The sequence below is a fragment of the Rhododendron vialii genome, chromosome 8a (genome assembly GCF_030253575.1).
Source record: "Rhododendron vialii isolate Sample 1 chromosome 8a, ASM3025357v1".
Lineage (NCBI taxonomy): Eukaryota > Viridiplantae > Streptophyta > Magnoliopsida > Ericales > Ericaceae > Rhododendron > Rhododendron vialii.
This window is the reverse complement of record NC_080564.1, coordinates 27,928,120-27,946,080: the sequence shown is the minus strand read 5'-3', so window position 1 is coordinate 27,946,080 and position 17,961 is coordinate 27,928,120. Positions and strand designations below refer to the sequence as shown.

The window sequence follows — 17,961 nt, the reverse complement described above, 5'->3', positions numbered from 1 at the left end:
TGGGAGCATCATAGCCTTTGCCCTCTCTCTCTCTCTCTCTCTAGAATCACCGGACTGCCCCTGCCTTCTCTTATCCTTGCACAGATCTATCGAAGTCAGTCAATCTTACACTCCTCAGAAATGCAGAACCTCAGATTTGTTTTCCAGGTACTTCGATTTTTTTTACTGTAGTCTTACATCTGTCAGTGAATGCTTAAGTTCTCTCTCTTTCCGGATAGTGGGTTTTTTTCCTCACTTTTCAATGTGTTTGTGGTTTGATTGGAATCAATCCATGAGTTGAAAATACCGAGAATGGAGTTTTAATTTTATGTTATTGTTTTCTGCTTTTGATCAGCTCTGAATTTGATGTGAAGCTGTTAAATTTGGAAACGAAAAGGTGTGGCCTTTTTGGGAAAACTCTTAACAATGGGAATCCCAGAAACCCTAGATGAGGAAGCTGTGGTTTCTAGTCCGAGTCAAGCTCAAAACCCATTTGACAAAACCCAAGAAGAAGCTTTTGATTTGACTAGTAAAAATGATGGGGGGTTTGATTCCAATAGTAGGGGCATGGGAGTTAGCAATGTGGAACTTCTGAGTCGGTTTATTGATAACAAAAAAGGAATTGAAGTTGTTGATTGTAATACAGAAGAAAACAAGGGAAAAGGTTTGAAAAATGTTGATGTATCAGTTCCGAAAGAGGGTTCGATAGTTTTTGAGAATGAGGATGTTGTAGTTGAGAAAAGCGTCGTAGAGAGTTCTGGGAATGGTATTTCTCTTTTTGTTGAAGTGTTTGGTCCGCCTGATGGATTATTAGAATTAGATAAACAAGTTGATTTGAATCACCTTTACGAAGAAAACAGGGCTTTGTTGTCTGGCAATGGGGAAAATTCAAGCGTTGAGGTTTCGGATTTGCATTGCTCTATTCTTGGTGTGTCGCAAAATGGCACCATAGATTGGGAAGCAAAAGCAGGGAATGAAGCACAAGAAGAATTTAAGCTATCCATGGGTGATCTTGTATGGGTTAAAACAAAAACTCAGTCGTGGTGGCCTGGACTGATTGTCGATCCTTTACATGCACCGAAGGATGCCGCAAACTCTGACCAGAGGGCATCTCTCCTAGTTAAGTACTTTGGAAACGGTAGTTGTGTTTGGTGCTCCCCATTGCAGCTGAAGCCTTTTGTCCAGAATTTTGAACAGATGTCGGCACAAGGCAATTCTATGAACTTCAATGGTGCTGTAAAGAAGGCTGCGAACGAGTTTGGTAGTCGTGTAAAGTCACAGATGACTTGTTCTTGTATCCTGAGAGAACAAAATCAAGCCACATTCGATGCTCTATCGAATGGTAATGGTGGAAGTAAGGATTTGGAGATGTTAAACAATTTGTGTCCCGTTGAGGAATATTCTGTGAATCAGTTCAAACCTGAAAATTTTGTTGCATTTGTCAAATTCCTTGCCTTGGATATTTCTATGCCTGGAATGCTCGAGTTTGAAGCTACCCGAAATCGTTTGTACGCATTCTATCGTGCCCTAGGGCATCGTCAATTGTCTATGCATCAGCTGAGGGGAACTACCGATGTGAAAGACAGTGCTGCTGAAGATGAACTGAAGCAGTCAGGAGATTCAAGCGATAGAGTCTTGGAAAAGAATATGAAAGATTTAGGTAAGGTTTCCGGAGTGGAGGTGGATATGGGGCTTGAGAAATGCAGGAGGGATTTTTCTGAAGAGGGGAACGAGAATTCTGAAGCCAGAAATAGAAGTGCTGAAGTTGCACATATAGATAACTGCCAATTCGCTTCTCCAGGTGATGGAGGGAATGGGGGAAAATCCGGAAAATCTTATGAATCAAGAGAAAGAAGGAGGAGCAGATATTTGTCGCCGCCGTATACAGATCTTAGTTTCGGAGGCAAAAACTCACCCGTTTCAGAAGAAAATGGTACAGAAGGTGGGAAGGTAGATAACATCATCGATGGCCAGTCCGTGGGATCCCCTTCACTTGTTTCTAGTGGCAAGAAGTTACTGAAGAAGAAGTCTATGCAAGCAATTTCTGGGCTCTCTTCCTCGAATATGCTCTCTGAACTTCGTTTTGCAGCTCTAGATTGTCTACATTCTCACAGAAGTAAACATTTTGATCAATTTGAGAGATTCTTTTCTGGATTTAGAAGTTCTGTGTTTCAGGACAAGTCTAACGGTGAGATAGACCGCATTATTCTCCAGACGGAACCCGGAGTTGAAGTTCCAACGGATAAGGCAAGGGGAATGGTAGAAGAGTCTACTGAATCCGGGGTAAAGAAACCCTTTGCTGGCTCAACGGGTTCAGATACACAGGTGTGGAGCGAAGCACAACCCAATGTTATTCCCAAAAGGAGGAGGAGAAAGAAGGAAATGGTAACCATTGATCCACGTACTATACCTGCTCCTGGCTTTTCAGAGGTGAATGGAAATCCTACGAGTGGCCCTTTCATGATAAATTTCCAGACGATAGGCTGTCTTACATCAGAGGGTATGTCGGTACCGAAGAAGGGAAGGAAAAGGGCCGGAATAAATGTAGAGCTTCACCAGGCCAAAGTGGCCGCTGTCTTGCCAGATTTGAATGGAAACTGTAGTACACCAAGTTCATTGTTAGAAGATTCAATGACGACCAACGTCATCAGTTTTGTCGACAAATCTGAACCGACAACGAGAAAGAAGATGGACGGAACTGCTTCGGCGAAGACTGAAGGTATTACTGGTTTGGTAGATGTAAACGGAAACAATGCTCAAGTTGGCTCATTCTTGAAAGATGTGCAAGTGATGGGTCCTTGTTCAACCCAGGATATTGCTGAGGTACATAAAGAGGAGGGGATGAAAGGAGCTTCCAGTTCATTAAATCCGAGTAGCAAGAGTGAAGTCACTGCTAAACAAATGGAGCCTAATGGGAACAATGCTGACCAAAGTAGCTCATTTCACAAAGACCTAATGGACCTGCTCTCGCCAGTTGGTAAGCCTGGACCCAAAAAGAGGAAGAGAAAGGAGAAAGCATCTGTGGAACCCATACCAGATTTGAATGGAAACGCTGCTAATCCCATCTCACCGGGGGCCAACTTGCCAGCTGGCGAAGGTAAAGCCCCGCGCAAGAGGAGAAAGAATAAACCCATTGCTGGTTTTGTACCGCAAATCAGTATTAACTACAATAAAGTGCAGACACTTGGGGAGGCGTCTGGATTTGCTCTTCTGTTAAGATTTGCGCAGGGATTTCCAATGCCTTCAAAGGAAGCACTGACTGCCACATTTTGTGGGTTTGGACGAATAAAGGAATTGGAAACACAGGCGTTGAGTGATTCCATTAGTGCACAGGTGGTCTTTGAAAACAGCTCTGATGCTGGATATGCATTCAAGAGTTTAGAAAAGAGCAGCCCATTTGGGCCAGCCCTTATAAATTATGGGCTTCATCATCTTCCAGCTGCTTCTGGGGTTCCTGTGACATCAAAGACTGTAGAGGGATTCAAGATGCCAGCAAGAAAGCCTTATGGGTTAAAACCTATCACGGGAGAGACGCCTGACCTTTCTGTAATAAGGAAGAATTTGGAGATGATGACTTCGATGCTGGAGAAGGCGGGGGATGATCTTTCACCGGAGACAAGAGCTAAATTGGAGACTGAAGTGAAAGGCCTGCTGAAGAAGGTTAGCACCATGGTTGGTTCTTCTTCTTCTTAGTTCAACCATGTAAACTATGTATCTTCATCTATTTTGGCTGCTCTATTAGTCTGGTGCTTTTGGTAGGTTTTTGGGTTGCTTTTGACTCCTTGTTTTGTTTCTGGTATTAGTTGCTCTCTCTCTCTCTCTCTCTCTCTCTCTCTCTCATGTTAGAACTGAAATCCTTTTTGGTTAGAAAGCAATGATTTGTAAATTAAGGGAGCGACATGTATCATTATTGCTACTACCACTTGCAATGAAGCCAAGAGCAATCAGCCTGCTTCATCAGCCTTTCAGAAATTCTTCTTGTTAGAATAAGCATAACTTCTTGAAATTTTTGTAAGGTTCTATTTCTAATTTTCTATATCCGAACAGATACATTTCGAACCTAGATGTGCTAAGAACCGGCCACATGCTACCAGAGCTCTTGTTTCCATAGTCATGGCAGCAGTTTAATTTTGCACTGTAAATTTTCTTCTAGTTTTTCCCCCCCTAGACTAGACAGTTATTTAAGAATCTAAATCTATGAATTGTTGTCTTTGCTGCCACCGCGGTCTGTACTTCTAAGTTTTGACGATGGGAAGAAATCCTCGATACCACGTACAGTACTGGTGCAGCTTCAAATATGCCCTTCACCCTTGCTTATATTCAATCCAAGGGCAATTTTGTTTGGCAAAGTGCAGTGTTTGCCGTGGAAGCATTGACTGATGCTGTGATGACATTCTTTTTTGACGTTTATGCTGCCCCTCCAATATTAGGTTTTGCAAATGAGTAACCAATCATGATAGGGTTAACGAATCAATCTACTCTAGCGTGTCTCGTTAAAAAACGCAGTTTGAAATCGCCTTGTTATAGAAAAAAAAAAATCGAACTTCAATACATTTTTTAGCAACTGAACTTTATCTTGTTTTCTGGTCTTTAATTATGATACTGCTTAAGCTGGGTTCGTGATTTATTTGATTAAAGCTTGTTTAAAACTGATTCGACTAATAAACAAGCCAAGCTTGAAAACATTTTTTAAAAGTTTTGAAGGATTTCGTTTCAAAAAAAGGTCTTAACGACTTAACAAGGGAACTTGACTCTGCTCATTTACAAACTAACCTCCATAACTCAGGCTAGCTGCTGTGAGTACCATAAACTTGGTGGAAGTTGATCAAAGGAAACAAAAATTGCCCGTAATGGCCTGTAATGAATTTAGATAAAAGCTTTACAACCATGCGAATATGCAATCTGAAAGCTTTTCGAGCAACCTTACAGAAATTCAAATCTGATACTTCCAACGTACCGGTAACCCCCGCACAGAGACACAGAATAGGCCCATCGTTATCAGCTTAGTTCTCAGAGACTGCTCCTGAGTAGTTTTTTTTTTGAGATGGCAAACGTTGATTACAGAGGAAACAAAAAAGAACTAGGAAGGCCTATCTCTTATACTAAAAGGCCTTCGAGCCCTGGCGAACTACAACCTGGATTGAATACAAAATTCATATCGTGCCAATGTGCTGCTTTGCTATGTTCTCTACACAACCTCGAGTACGTCCAGTTTCTGGATGCTGCCCAGCACTTCATGTCTTCGACCATAGATGCAATCTCCCATGGGCATTGATAATTTCCATTCCTAAGGCAATCAATTACCATTCAGCAATCTGACTCAAACACTGCATCCTTTATACCCAAATCCACAGCCATCCCCCATGCTATATGTAAAGCCGATGCCTCAAAGAATAAAGCCGAAGGTGCTCTAACATTACCAGATTGACAAAACTGAGCAAATCCACCACTCTCTGGTTAAACAGCCAAAGGCAGCTATGCTGCGGGAGGATGAGTACACTCCCAGAGTAGATTGATCATGCAAGAAAAGAGTTTCGAATTTTGTAAATTCAAACTTCGACAAACCATGAATTGAAGGACTGCTAAAACCAATTACTTATTTCATCATAACCTTAGTTGCGAATTGACTTGGGTACAAAAAAGTCATAGCCCAACTGCGCAAAACTCGCTTTTCATCCTTTCTATTAATTGAACAGATAAAACAGCTACAACTACAAAAACAAGGATGGATTGTCACTCCATGACAGCAACTCCTCCAGCAGCCTTTATCTTCTCTATTATGTCATTTGCCTCCTCTTTGGTGACTCCTTGTTTAATCAAAACAGGCACCTTCTCCACCAAATCTTTAGCTTCCTTCAATCCCAGACTCGTAAAAGACCGGACCTCCTTGATTACCTTAATTTTCGCTGAAGCATCGAATTTCTCCAACTTAACATCAAAGGCAGTTTTCTCAACTTTCTTCTCCTCAGCCTTTGTTGATCCAGTGGATGCCCCTCCCTGAGGGCCCAAGTCCAGGCCTTCTACTGAAATCTGTTGCATCTTGGGATGCCTGAGCCTCTCTCTAAGAGTTGGACCAATTTGAGCACGTTCTTCTGTGGGTAGGGCCGCAATACGTTCGGCAAGCTGAATGATTTTGCCAGAAGGTGGAGGTCTAGGGCCATATGGGTCATAGAAGGCAGGATATTTGTACCTCTTGGGCTTCGCTGTGGGATCTCTAGGAACAAAGTCAGGTTGGAATGAGCGATATTGTAAGGGCCCAGTACTTTTGGGAAGATTATGATGGAGGCGAAAAGTTCTAGCAACTGCAATGAACATCATGGTCTAGTTAGTTCATGAAAAATACAGCTCATAAGGTGAAAAGGAACTGATGGACCTATCTACTCTTCTTTTTTATTTATCACTGAACCAATCTATCTTAACAATGTATATTCAGCACAGATGTGACTGCTGCGCATAAGCTTTTTACTTTCTGATGGCAATCGGAAGAACCCTTACCTGCGAAAAACAAACAGGAGATCAGCAAAATAATCACCTCCTCTCTCTGAAGAACTCTCCAAAAAACCCAGAAAAGAAGAGTGCAAACACATAGGCCAATGACAACAACAGGGAACTTAATGTTCATTTAGCTACTTACAAAACCAATGATAGTGAGCAAATTACAAGTTAGACCATAAAGGGTCCAGAAACTAGAACTTGAATGCCATCTGTATCTATCCTGAATAACCAATAGAGGTAAAAAAATCAATACCAAGAACCTAGATAACATTTAGTTGCATTGCTGGTTCTCAAAAAACAGGGACTGGAACTTTGTTTCTGCTCCATAAGGTATAAAGGTGCATTGTGTTTGTTTCCACAAAATTATTAAGCTTAACTAAGAACCAACAACGTGAAAAATAATTTTGTAACGATGAGCGCACAATTCCCTGCAAGGAGAACAGGGAGGTAAAAACTTTTCATGAGAAGAGCAACCAACACCACACAGATGAATCATGAAGTTGTTTCACAAAAGATTTTGCGTATGGAATGAATCTGCTATATATAACTGTGTACATATGAAGGCCAGTACAAGATCCGAGCATCAATATGATAACAAAATGAAGCGAGAGGAGGGAAAACCTTATCCATCTAAGTAATAAAAACCTGAATTTAGGAGAGGAAGGACTTTATACCTATCTATCTAGAGGGGAAGAAGTTCAAAGCGAGTCCTAAACCTCAAGGTTTCACTATCTATCCTTACTTGGGGGAAGCCCACAAAGCCACATTCGCTTAGCTACAGGAAGACTACGGCTAGCTCTCTCTCTCTCTCTCTCTCTCTCTCTCTCTCTCTCTCTCTCTCTCTCTCTCTCTCTCTCTCTCTCTCTCCTTCCTTTTAGCTCTTCGAGAGCATTCAGACTGCCCAAATTTGGTGGGAGCCTACTACAGAGTATAAAGCAGAAATGAGTAGTACAAAGAGGAAAAAAAAGGCACTGTCAACGAGAATCCTGCACTCTTCTACTTCCCAAGTAAACGGCGTCCGCGTTGATTGGCACCTTTCACATCCGTCCGAATCACCCATCGTCTGATGGGTTAGGATGGTTTAGAGAGAGAGAGAGAGAGAGAGAGAGAGAGAGAGAGACGTTGGAAAGGAAGAGAGAGAAGAGAGATACCTGTTCTCATCATCGCCGGAGCCGCCGATCGACGCCGGAGCTAGCGAGGATTTTGGAGCAGTTCAGATTCTGATTGATTTGTATATTAGGGTTTAGAGACATATGTTATGTTACTTGATTTTACATATTTGAACCTTCAACTTATAAACATAACAGTTTTACCACATAAATAGCTTCAAACAATATTTACTTGCGGCGGGACTCGGAGGATGGTTTGGCTCATGTGCGGAGGCACTAAGGGCGTGTTTGATTGCAGATTTCGTTTTGAGGGGATTCGTAATGATATGGGATTAGGATTGGGATTGAGAATGAGGTGGAATTATTAATGAGGAGATGAATTATTTATTCATGTTTGTTTTGCATGGGATTAGGATTGAGATTCGATTGAAAATGGGAAGGGATTGTAAATAACATGTTTGTTTAGGCTAGGATTAGAATTGGGATTGGGATTGAAGTGAGTTTTTAAACATGTATTGCTCAATCCCATGGGGATGGGATTACTAGTAACACCCCCCCCCCCCCCATGGTATTGCTAATACCCCCATTTTTGGGGATTAACAATCCCATGGAACAACTAATCCCCCCTACAAAAACCTAACCAAACAAGGTATTAACAACCCCATGGAATTATTAATCCAATCCTCCCCTCCAAACCTCCTATCAAACACGCCCTTAGGGACAAGTGATGTATAGTGATCCCATTGACTTTAATTTTTCACAAGAACATTTGATAATTTGTAACCAAATTTTGTCATTTTGACCCTACAAAAAATATCTAAATTATCCAAATTTGTTTTAAATGCACAGAAATCCCAAGCGTTCCATTCTTTTCAAGAGTTGATAGTACTAAAAATGAGGGTATCATGCATTATTTTACATATATAACAAGTCTTTTGGGGTCAATTATGAGGTAAAAATGAATTATTAATGCATATCAATCTTATAATTAACCTCTTAATTTAGTTATTTTTGGACTTGTGCGCAGAAAAAATATATTGCTTATGAATCTAATTTTTGACCTCAATAACCAAAATTCCTGACTCCACCCTTGGTTTGGCTTAATAATCCTTTGAATTTTTTTTGATATTTATTCAAAAAAATTGTATTTAATAGTTTTACATCAATAATTTTGTGAATTATTGGTTCCTCATGATGATATGAATTTAAATTGTACAAAGTTGTGATAAAAACCTTGATAAAGTTGATCAAAGACAAAAACAATGCAAGACGTACAGACCTTTTGGATTTATTTTGTGTTTAATGAATTTTTGTAAGCTTTTGCTCATAAATTTTTTCATCCTAATAATTACTAACAATTAAAAGAGTTGGAGATGTTTATTCACTTTAACTTAACATTATTTCATTCACGCTTTTCAAACATGCCTTTGGTGTGTTTGTGCTATCAATGTATTTGCACAATTACAAATACGACGACCACTTATGTGTGTCGGGGACTAGTTAGGGGTAATATAACTTAAATGAATTATGAAAATGTTGTTTGTGAATATGAAATTCTAAAAAATGAATTGCAGATTGTGAAGAATATTGTTGTGATATTATAATCAATTCTAAGAGCTTTTTTTTGGGTTGAAAAACAATATGGGTACACTATTTTGGTGTACACGTTGTGTGGGACTCATTTTAGAATTCCACACAAGTAGATAGAGCCACTCAATTTGTATAAAATATTTTTCTAAGAATTCCTGGAAAAAATTGACTCAGTCGACGTATATCGATAAGGGCTTGATCAATTCTTTGTTCAATTTCGTGACAAAAATTGATAAAACCACTTGTATGTTGAAAAGTAGTTAAGCTTGAAAGCCTTAAATGACAAAAACGTGGTTCAACTGTTCTAATGGAGGCTTGGTGCTTGAAAGGCAAGTGGGATTTTTAGTCAGAGATAAGATTTGGAAGAAGAAGAAATAAAACGAAGAGAACTATTCCTCACCAAATTTGAAGACTTTTTGAGCTTTCGTAATATATTTTGTGATTGGAACAATAAATGCATGTGAGTTCATCACATCTTTGATTTCTTCTCAGGTTTTGCCTATATATAGGTTGTAATTTATATTGTAAAAGTACTAGGGTTTGTCCATGCCTAAAGGCACAGTGTAACGCATTTTGAATACAACTAAAATAAATTATGAACTATTGACCACCCCTGCCAACGAAATTGATTTATGCGGGAATATATGTTTTTAAATTAGGTTCAAACAGAGTTCTTTTAGTGCCCGAATGCGTGGATCGATCAATCAGCACACATGTAAATCAATAATGTAACCGTGAACAAAGTATCAACTTATTTATGTAACGCCAATGGGTTGTTCAAAATTTCAAAATAGCACACACACAGATAGAGAATATGGAGCATTTGGTTGTTATTATTTTTATTTTTTATTTTGGGAGGGGGAGGTGGAAGGGAATCATTGCAAAATCAAATCTCGACCCAAAGGTAGAATCCTATTACAGATTGGACAATGGTGGGAGCTTTGTAATTGAAATAACCATTTAAACTGGAAAAAAAAAATGGAGTCAATCTGGGCTTTGGGAGCGGAGAGCTAAAAGATGTGTGTGTGTGTGTGTGTGTGTGTGAGAGGGAGAGAGAGAGAGAGAGAGAGAGAGAGAGAGAGAGAGGGAGAGGGAGAGGGAGAGAGAGGGAGAGGGAGAGAGGAGGAGAGAGTGAGATATGAATTTTGAACGTGAGATTTAATTAGCGACAATTGTGCAATTACTATTGTTTGAGAGAGAGAGAGAGAGAGAGAGAGAGAGAGAAGGGGGGGGGGTTGGAAGCTGTAGGATTTATGGAGTAAATCAATGATTAGGATTTATAAAAAAATAAGATTTAAAAACTTTTCTCCTTTATTATGTAGATGGGAGTTGAGTGAGAGTAAAAAACAGAAAGAAATGCCTTATTGTGTGTAAAAATCTCATCCTCCCATCAGTAATACCTCTCGCTTCTGCTTTCCAACGGTACTGCTCTGGCTGCTCCCCGCTTACTGTGTTGTTGTGCATGAATTTGGGCTGTGGACAAAATTATGGTTGGTCCACAGATTTCCAAGTCCGGCTCTTACCTGGGTTGGCCCAATGGGGCTAGGTGCTAATTGGACACTCACATTAAAAGCACTTTAATAAGTGCAGTGAAACTGTGAAATCATGTGAATGGATGTTAAAATAACCATAAGAAGCCTCTAACATGTGCCAAGTGGTACGGTATATACCGGTACCGCCGTACTTGTGAGATATCAAGTACCATTTTGAATTTATTGCTATTAGTGTTATTTTTCTACATCAAAAAATTTAGTATAATATATACATCTGGTTTTGACTGATAATGTCCGATATATTGACCGACACTAGAAGAGAAAACTAATTTTAAAAAAGTAGTCATGTACTGTCCGCTATTATAGGTACTGTCTGGTATATATTAACCGTATTGACCGTTATCAGCCCATATTTTAGCCGGAACATAATTAGAGGTGCAAGGTACCAAATTAAGGTGATTGTTGCGGGCGGATATTCGTTAAGGGGAATGACTACAATACACACCCCTTATTTGGGTGTACATCATATGCACCCCCCAAAATGTTATGAATTATAGAGAAAATGTTACGAATTGTATTGCTAAAAAGTTATGAATCGTATAAAGGTTACGAAATACACCAAAATGTTATGAATTATAATGAAAATTTACGAATCGTACTGCTGAAAAGTTATGAATTCTAAAACAAAAGTTACGAAACACGCTAAAATGTTGTGAATGAATCATAAAATAAGTTCATATGGTACATGCTAAAATATTGCTAATGAATCACAAAATAGCTAGATACGTACGGATCTGTGAGTTTTGATTTGTTTTACGGTCTGCCAATGAGGTTGCCAGGTCCGGCTCATAGGAGAGGCGAGAGAAGTGCCGCTTTCGATCTCCGAATTTTGGTCTAAAATTAAGACCCCATTGTAATGTAACTTACATATTAATATTAGAATGTTTCTAAACAAAAACATAATTGTATCTTATTTTCTTCAAAAACTCTTGCAATCATATCTTTTTTCATTATATTGTCATAATTGCATCCTTTTAGTTTGAGTTTTTTGTTATTTTTGTACTTTTATCATTTTTTTAAGAAATTCATTAATATATAAGGAGCTCAATATAAGAAATTTGCTTCGGGCCTTCAAAATATATGAGCTGACCTTGGCGGTTGCTCATGCGTTGGCTGCCTCCGGACTGCAAGGTGTTGGCTTTTGTACTCGGAAAGCTAGACCTCCCAATTCATGATTGCTGGCCGGGTACTCTTCTTGCGCACGACATTTTCGTTTGATGTAATGATTCGACCGCGGTTATCTATTAATACTCCTACAATTTTGACCCAAAAAAAAAATGGTGTACCAGATTAATTTGGTCAATACCGATACTTTAAAGTTAGATCGAACACACAATGGAAATTGTTCGACAATATCCAAGTTGCAGGCTAGGAAAGCTACTCCTGTCCCTAGCTAGACTCTCCTAAATTTTTTTCTTTTTCTTTTATGGCTTAATTAATAAACTTCCCCATGGAAGCTGCCGAGGTACATGCAAATCACATGCAATGACACAATCTTCTAGAGAATTTTTTGCTTTTTGTCCCTGAGAATACTGCTTTTGTTTTCCTTCTTTAATTCTTGTCTGAAGTCAAAAACACCCCCCAGCAATGAAGGGGGATACTTTATCAGTAACCACTAAAACAATAACAAGCCACTTGAGATCACTCATCAACAAATTAGCATGCATATCATCATCATCATCATCATCATGATTGTCATACAAAGATGTGCTAAATAATACACAACCGATTAATTATTCAACACTTGGTAATTAAGTATATGTACGACAAACTACATGGTGACCTGACTGATCACATTAATGTGTGTAATGTGATTTTTCATTCGTCGAGAGCACCATGTAAAAAGATGCAACAAAACAGTCAAGAAATTTCTAGCTAATAGTTTTCTTACACAATTACCAAATAAAGATAACAATTCTAACACATTCTAGCTTGTGGAACTAAAAATAACTACTACATATATATATCTCCCTCGATATTTCAACAAAATCCCACTATTTGGAATGTCTTCCACCAAAGACACCAACTAAGACAAAAAAGCATTAAGAGGTTCAACCATACCAATATAAAACAACAAGATGGAGACACCAACCATATGTCACTAGGCAGTCATTTTTTGAATCTCACACCCTCTCATTCACACTCCTACTAGTTAAAAGTCAATTAAAAGAACCAAAAGATGAAAAGAACAAAGGCATGCACTTAGTCTATTAGTAGATTTTATGGTCCATAGACGTTGCAGATTGATCATCAAAGCCAGAATGCAAATCATCTGAACCGTTGATTGCGTACGCTGATCAGGTGATTCAATTAATTTAGACTAACGAGTTTGTTGTGGAGGGTCCATACCCGTTCATCAACCCGGTCCATGATCCAAGGCCATTAAGGTACCCAAAAGAGTGCTCATTATTCCCAGCATCAGAACAACCTTGATCATGCCACCCAAGGGACAAAAGCTTGGTGTTTGGCTTCACGTCTACAGTATTAATATTCTGATCCTGGTCATTTCCTTCATGATATGGAAGCATGAAAGGTCCATTACCAGTATGCCCTTGGTCAACAGACATCCCACCAAATGGAGAGCAAAGGGCATGAAAGTAATTAGGAGCCAAACCATGGCTCATTTGCTGATGATCACCAATCCCACCTGCACCCACCATACCCATCTGATCCACATTCCCCATAAAATCATGGTTTCTTGGATTACTACTCTCCATGAAATCAATAGCCCTGCTAGGGTTAGGGCTTTCAAGCATGGCATTGTACTTGTTCTCCATGAAACTAGGGTTTCCGAACCCCACACCACCATGGCTCCCCATCATGTTGGTCAAGTGAGACATTTGAAAATCGGGGAACGACAGCTGGAGATCTGTCGGACTGCTCGACATGGACGAACCGGGCGTTAACTGGCCACCGCCATAGCCGTTGGGCTGGTGATTTTCGTTCGTTTTCTTGGAAGAGACCTTCTTGTTCTTCCGGCACCCGCCCCCCACGGGGATGTTGCGCAGCGTGCCGCCTTTGGTCCAGTACCTCCGGCAGGTCTTGCAGAAGTAGCGGGGCTGGGTGAGGCTGTAGTTGTTGTAGTAGCAGAACTTGGTGTGGGTTGAATCGCACCTCGGGCATTTGAGTGCTTGGTCGTGTGGGGGCCTTAGCCTCCTCTCCATTAAGGGCCTTGAGCATGTCAGCATTTCCCCGGATGGTGAAGAAGAATCCATTCCTGGCGAGTCCTCGTGGATGGCACCCTGGTATATATGGTTCGAATGTGTCAGAATTTGTTCCCTTTAGTCTTTGTAATAAAAACAAAAATTAATAATAAAAAATTCCGTTCAAAAGATAATGTGTCAGAATTTGTTCTCTTTAATCATTATAACAATTTCAAAGATTAATAAAAAAGAATTGCTGTTCAAAAGATAATGTGTCAGAATTTGTCACTAAGATCGATGAACGTACTGGACATTAATTCCTTGTCCTTCAAGGATGCTCGAAATGTGCCTATACTATTGAAAAGAAGTTGTATGATTAGAGGTTCACATAAATTCAAAATTACGTGTCGTTCATATGTTCGAATTATAAGTCAAAAAATTTGTATCCAAGGGACCGATTTTTGCAATTTTTTTTTTTATAAATGGACTTCAAAATTTGTCTCCTAGTATGTAAAGTACAAACAACAAAAACACCGTAAGACAAATTAATTCGAAGTGCATTTATAAAAAAAAGGTTAGGTGCGAAAATCATTTTTCTTGTATGTGCTTTGGTTTAAACTATTTATGATTACAACGGACGCGTCATTATGTTAAATACTCCAAATTCATACCGAATTGTCAATGCTACTTATAAATTCTTTCGTTATGGAATATCTAGATATATAAAATGCGAAAGATGGATACATTTGGCTCCTTACGTTTCTTTTTTCCAAGTTCCAACCTACCTCGTTATCCTATTGTTGTGCTTTAGCATCTGTATGGTTTGCTCTCTCTCTCTCTCTCTCTCTCTCTCTCTCTCTCTCTCTCTCTCTCTCCACTTACGACTTTTCAATAGTTTGCTTTCACCTAATTCTTAGCCCATGAAAATAGGAAAATTTCGTGATTTTGCAGTAGGAATCTCGTGCATTAGGTAGCCTCTTAAGTCTTATTTCTAAGACCATGTTGGTCTTAAAAATACACTTCCGGGGGCCAAATTAAAGGAGGGCATCAATTAATTAGCCTATTGGGAGATTGATTGACCATATCTTTCGAGTGGAAAGGGCTACAATCTAAATTACTCCACAAAGACTAATAAAGAAACACAACAGGACGTACGGCTAAAGTGAAACCCAATTGGAGATCGAGAGATCATGCATATATACCTGAAGCCAATCTGATTCCATGCAAACTTGAAGAGAAGTAAGAGTAGCCATTCAACTAATCGATCGCTTAACGAAAATATGGCAAAGTGATAAGTAATAAACTTAATTCTCAGGCCTCAAGAACAGTACTGCATCTCACTTCTTCTTCTTCTTCAGAGAGAGAGAGAGAGAGAGAGAGAGTTTGGGTTTGGGTTTGTATGGATTTGGGTGGGAGGAGACTTGTGAATAAGAAGGAAGAAAAAGGTGGTGGTGGGAGCAAGCCCCTGGCATGCTAAAACCGTCGGTGGCGATGTAAGTGGGCCACCACACTGTCTGTCTATTGTCTCTAAATCTACACCCCACACTTACGTCAGCTTTACTAGCTAGCTACATGGACTAGATCACTAGATCATGACTTCTGCTTTGGAGAGGCCTACCCACGGCTGTGATTCAATCACGACTCACAGTCAAGAATTCAGTTGGGACAAAAGTGGGCCGTTGATGATGCCGGGTGCTGGGGTTTTTTTTTTGGATTGGACAAAAAAAACCTAGATCGGTCCGGTTTCGCTATTCTTGCTCTTTCCCAATTGATCATTTCATAGGCCTTGCCAAGACGTGCAACCTTCTCAAGCATCAAGTTGTTCGAACACTAATGAGCTAACGATTGCAACCGTACGTATAATTCACCCGAAATAACAAATTTTTGATTCCATGTGCAAATCAATGGTTTCTAAGGTAGATGGATTTTGAGATTGCATTCATTAATATCAAATCTTTATAATTTTTTCTGCCGTTGAACTTCACATAGAATTTTTTTTCCGAAATAAACGATTTCGATTGTCGAAACAAGTTTAAGTAAAGTGCCGGAAAGAAGCAAAACTGCATGGTCCAGTGCTTTTCTCCATCGGAGAGGATCCTTATGGATTTTCTAACGCCAGAAAATCACGGCGTCGAATTCAGGGCAAATCTTCTACTAATAATAATGTCTAATGTTTGACGTGACAGGAGGGAGAATATTTGGGTGTTTGGGATAAAGACAGAGAGGGGGCTATTTTCCCGGACCGTGGATGCTGTCGAGCATCTCCTTTTAGAGTAGTGTTGAGCGGTTGATTTAGTCATTTATTATGGTACGAATAGCTCGGATTAAGTATGAACATATATAAATTTGAACCGTCATTACTTTATTAAGATTCGAACCATCAATTTTCGAAATGAATGACAAAATCGGCCGTTCTGCACCTATAGCGGAGGGATGTTCATTTTCTCCCCAACAAGTGACAAGAAAAACAAAACAAAACCGAAAGATCACTCTACTTGTGTGGACCCTTCTCTTTGATAGTGGTACAAAAGTGGACCCCACTAGCTCATCTCCGCAAGCAAGGTATAAATTCCCCCCTTCTCACGTGTCTCCTCCTGTGGAGACCACGTGCATTCTTTCTCCCATGTCTGAACCCCTTCCATACTGGTCCTGCACAATCCAGTGAAAAACGAAAACAGTACTAGTATGGTTACATACATTACATACCCTGCGTACATATGGTTTTGAGACCGGTATCGGATCCATAAAAATTATCAGAGTTGCTCATTTTATTAAAATATCTTTTAAGGATATCTAGTAAAAAAATCAGGTCAATATACATCTAATGCAAAGTGGGATATTTTGTAAACTCTCTTACCGACATTTGATTGAGATAATTTTTTTACAGGGAATCCTAACTAAAATATTTTAAACAAAATAAGCAATTTCGATCATCTTTGTGAAACCAAATTCGGGTCTCAAAACCATATGTACAGGGGTATGTTCATATATATGTGTATGTATACGTATTCATAGCAAAGCTGAGTTGAAAATTGGGGCTCCTAGTGAAAGTAGAGTCGAATAACAATGTTGTTAGGGCAGGATCCTATGCGAGGCAGGATCCTTCATGCCGATAATCTATGTGTCTCCATGTGTGTTTTTTTGCCATTGAATTTAAAACATTAAAAAAAAATATCACTCCCTGTCGAAAAATTTTCGACACAGAGAAACAAAGGTTTTCGAGACAGAGAAGATCGGACCCAATCTTACATGGGGCTCGATTGTTCAGCTCAAAAAATAAAACCCACATGAATAACGTGATTTGTTGACATCTTGTGATGTTCAGCTCCAAAAATAAAACCCACATGAATGTGATCATTATAAGAATGATTTTTTTTTTATTTTTAACACAAGCTAGAAATGAATTATGATATCAGTAAATGAAAGAGATTACAACGATATATATGGACATGGTCGTATTTAATTGAAAATGCAAATAATATTAGGTTTAAATGCACTATTTTTTCGCTTCTGGTCATTAATTATCGATCGAACACATCGAATAAAGTAAAATATAATGTCCCACAACTTGCTAGTTCTGAGTTGAATTATCGCCAACAAAAAATTATTCCCTCTGTCCCTTTTTCAGAGTCCGGTATTTCATTTTGGGCTGTCCCTTAATAAATATCCATTTTGTAAAGTTAGTGGATAAAAGTTGGTGAATTTTTCATTTTGCCCCTAAAAGTAAATCCCATGTTGAAAAGTTAGTTAGTAAAAATGTAATGATGATGTTTTCATAGAGGGTAAGGAGAAAAAACGGAGGTAAAAGTTGATATGAAAGATGTAATAATGATTTTTTTTAATAAGTTAGAATTACGAATTAAGTAAGATATTTAAAAAGGGACGAAAGGAATACATGCTGAGGGTGTGCTGAGGGGCTAGCGGAGCTAAAGCGGGGGAGGGGAGGCCGTAGAGTGAGGATATGCTCTATTTTACAACCGTAGGTATATATGTGTCTCTTTCTCATCTTAACATTTTTGCGCGTGAAACCTCTCTGACACTTTCTGTTTTCGATAACTTGAAAGGGAATTGGTTAATTTTAAATTAGCTTGA

General features: G+C 39.2%; 3 protein-coding genes across 5 annotated transcripts; 1 reads left to right on the top strand and 2 right to left on the bottom strand.

Annotated features, from left to right (window-relative positions):
* Window positions 1–3,951, top strand: LOC131335838 (serine/threonine-protein kinase ATM). 2 transcript variants are annotated; one of them, XM_058371371.1, is made up of 3 exons: window positions 28–147; window positions 335–2,634; window positions 2,668–3,951. In XM_058371371.1, exons 2-3 carry the CDS (start codon window positions 406–408, stop codon window positions 3,670–3,672), a joined length of 3,234 nt encoding a protein of 1,077 aa, XP_058227354.1. In that variant the 5' UTR covers window positions 28–147; window positions 335–405; the 3' UTR covers window positions 3,673–3,951. The 2 variants fall into 2 exon arrangements, with proteins under 2 accessions (XP_058227353.1, XP_058227354.1); XM_058371370.1 differs by having other exon boundaries at window positions 1–147; window positions 335–3,951.
* A 1,599-nt stretch (window positions 3,952–5,550) lies between these two features.
* Window positions 5,551–7,754, bottom strand: LOC131335850 (uncharacterized). 2 transcript variants are annotated; one of them, XM_058371385.1, is made up of 2 exons: window positions 7,626–7,754; window positions 5,551–6,474 (listed from the first exon to the last, which is right to left on the bottom strand). In XM_058371385.1, the coding sequence occupies exon 2, from the start codon at window positions 6,295–6,297 to the stop codon at window positions 5,713–5,715; it is 585 nt and encodes a 194-aa protein (XP_058227368.1). In that variant the 5' UTR covers window positions 6,298–6,474; window positions 7,626–7,754; the 3' UTR covers window positions 5,551–5,712. The 2 variants fall into 2 exon arrangements, with proteins under 2 accessions (XP_058227368.1, XP_058227369.1); XM_058371386.1 differs by having other exon boundaries at window positions 5,551–6,281; window positions 7,626–7,741.
* Window positions 7,755–12,629: 4,875 nt separating this feature from the next.
* Window positions 12,630–15,330, bottom strand: LOC131335843 (dof zinc finger protein DOF5.6). Its single transcript, XM_058371377.1, has 2 exons — window positions 15,072–15,330; window positions 12,630–13,968 (listed from the first exon to the last, which is right to left on the bottom strand). Exons 1-2 carry the CDS (start codon window positions 15,120–15,122, stop codon window positions 13,042–13,044), a joined length of 978 nt encoding a protein of 325 aa, XP_058227360.1. The 5' UTR covers window positions 15,123–15,330; the 3' UTR covers window positions 12,630–13,041.
* Window positions 15,331–17,961: the final 2,631 nt, after the last annotated feature.

Bases quoted from the DNA above. Each gene is read 5' to 3' on its own strand.
- LOC131335838 (XM_058371370.1), top strand. From the start codon at position 406: ATGGGAATCCCAGAAACCCTAGATGAGGAAGCTGTGGTTTCTAGTCCG.
- LOC131335850 (XM_058371385.1), bottom strand. From the start codon at position 6,297: ATGATGTTCATTGCAGTTGCTAGAACTTTTCGCCTCCATCATAATCTT.
- LOC131335843 (XM_058371377.1), bottom strand. From the start codon at position 15,122: ATGGCTACTCTTACTTCTCTTCAAGTTTGCATGGAATCAGATTGGCTT. The intron at 13,969-15,071 runs GTATATATGCAT...CATATATACCAG, and splicing joins TGGAATCAGATTGGCTTCAG to GGTGCCATCCACGAGGACTC.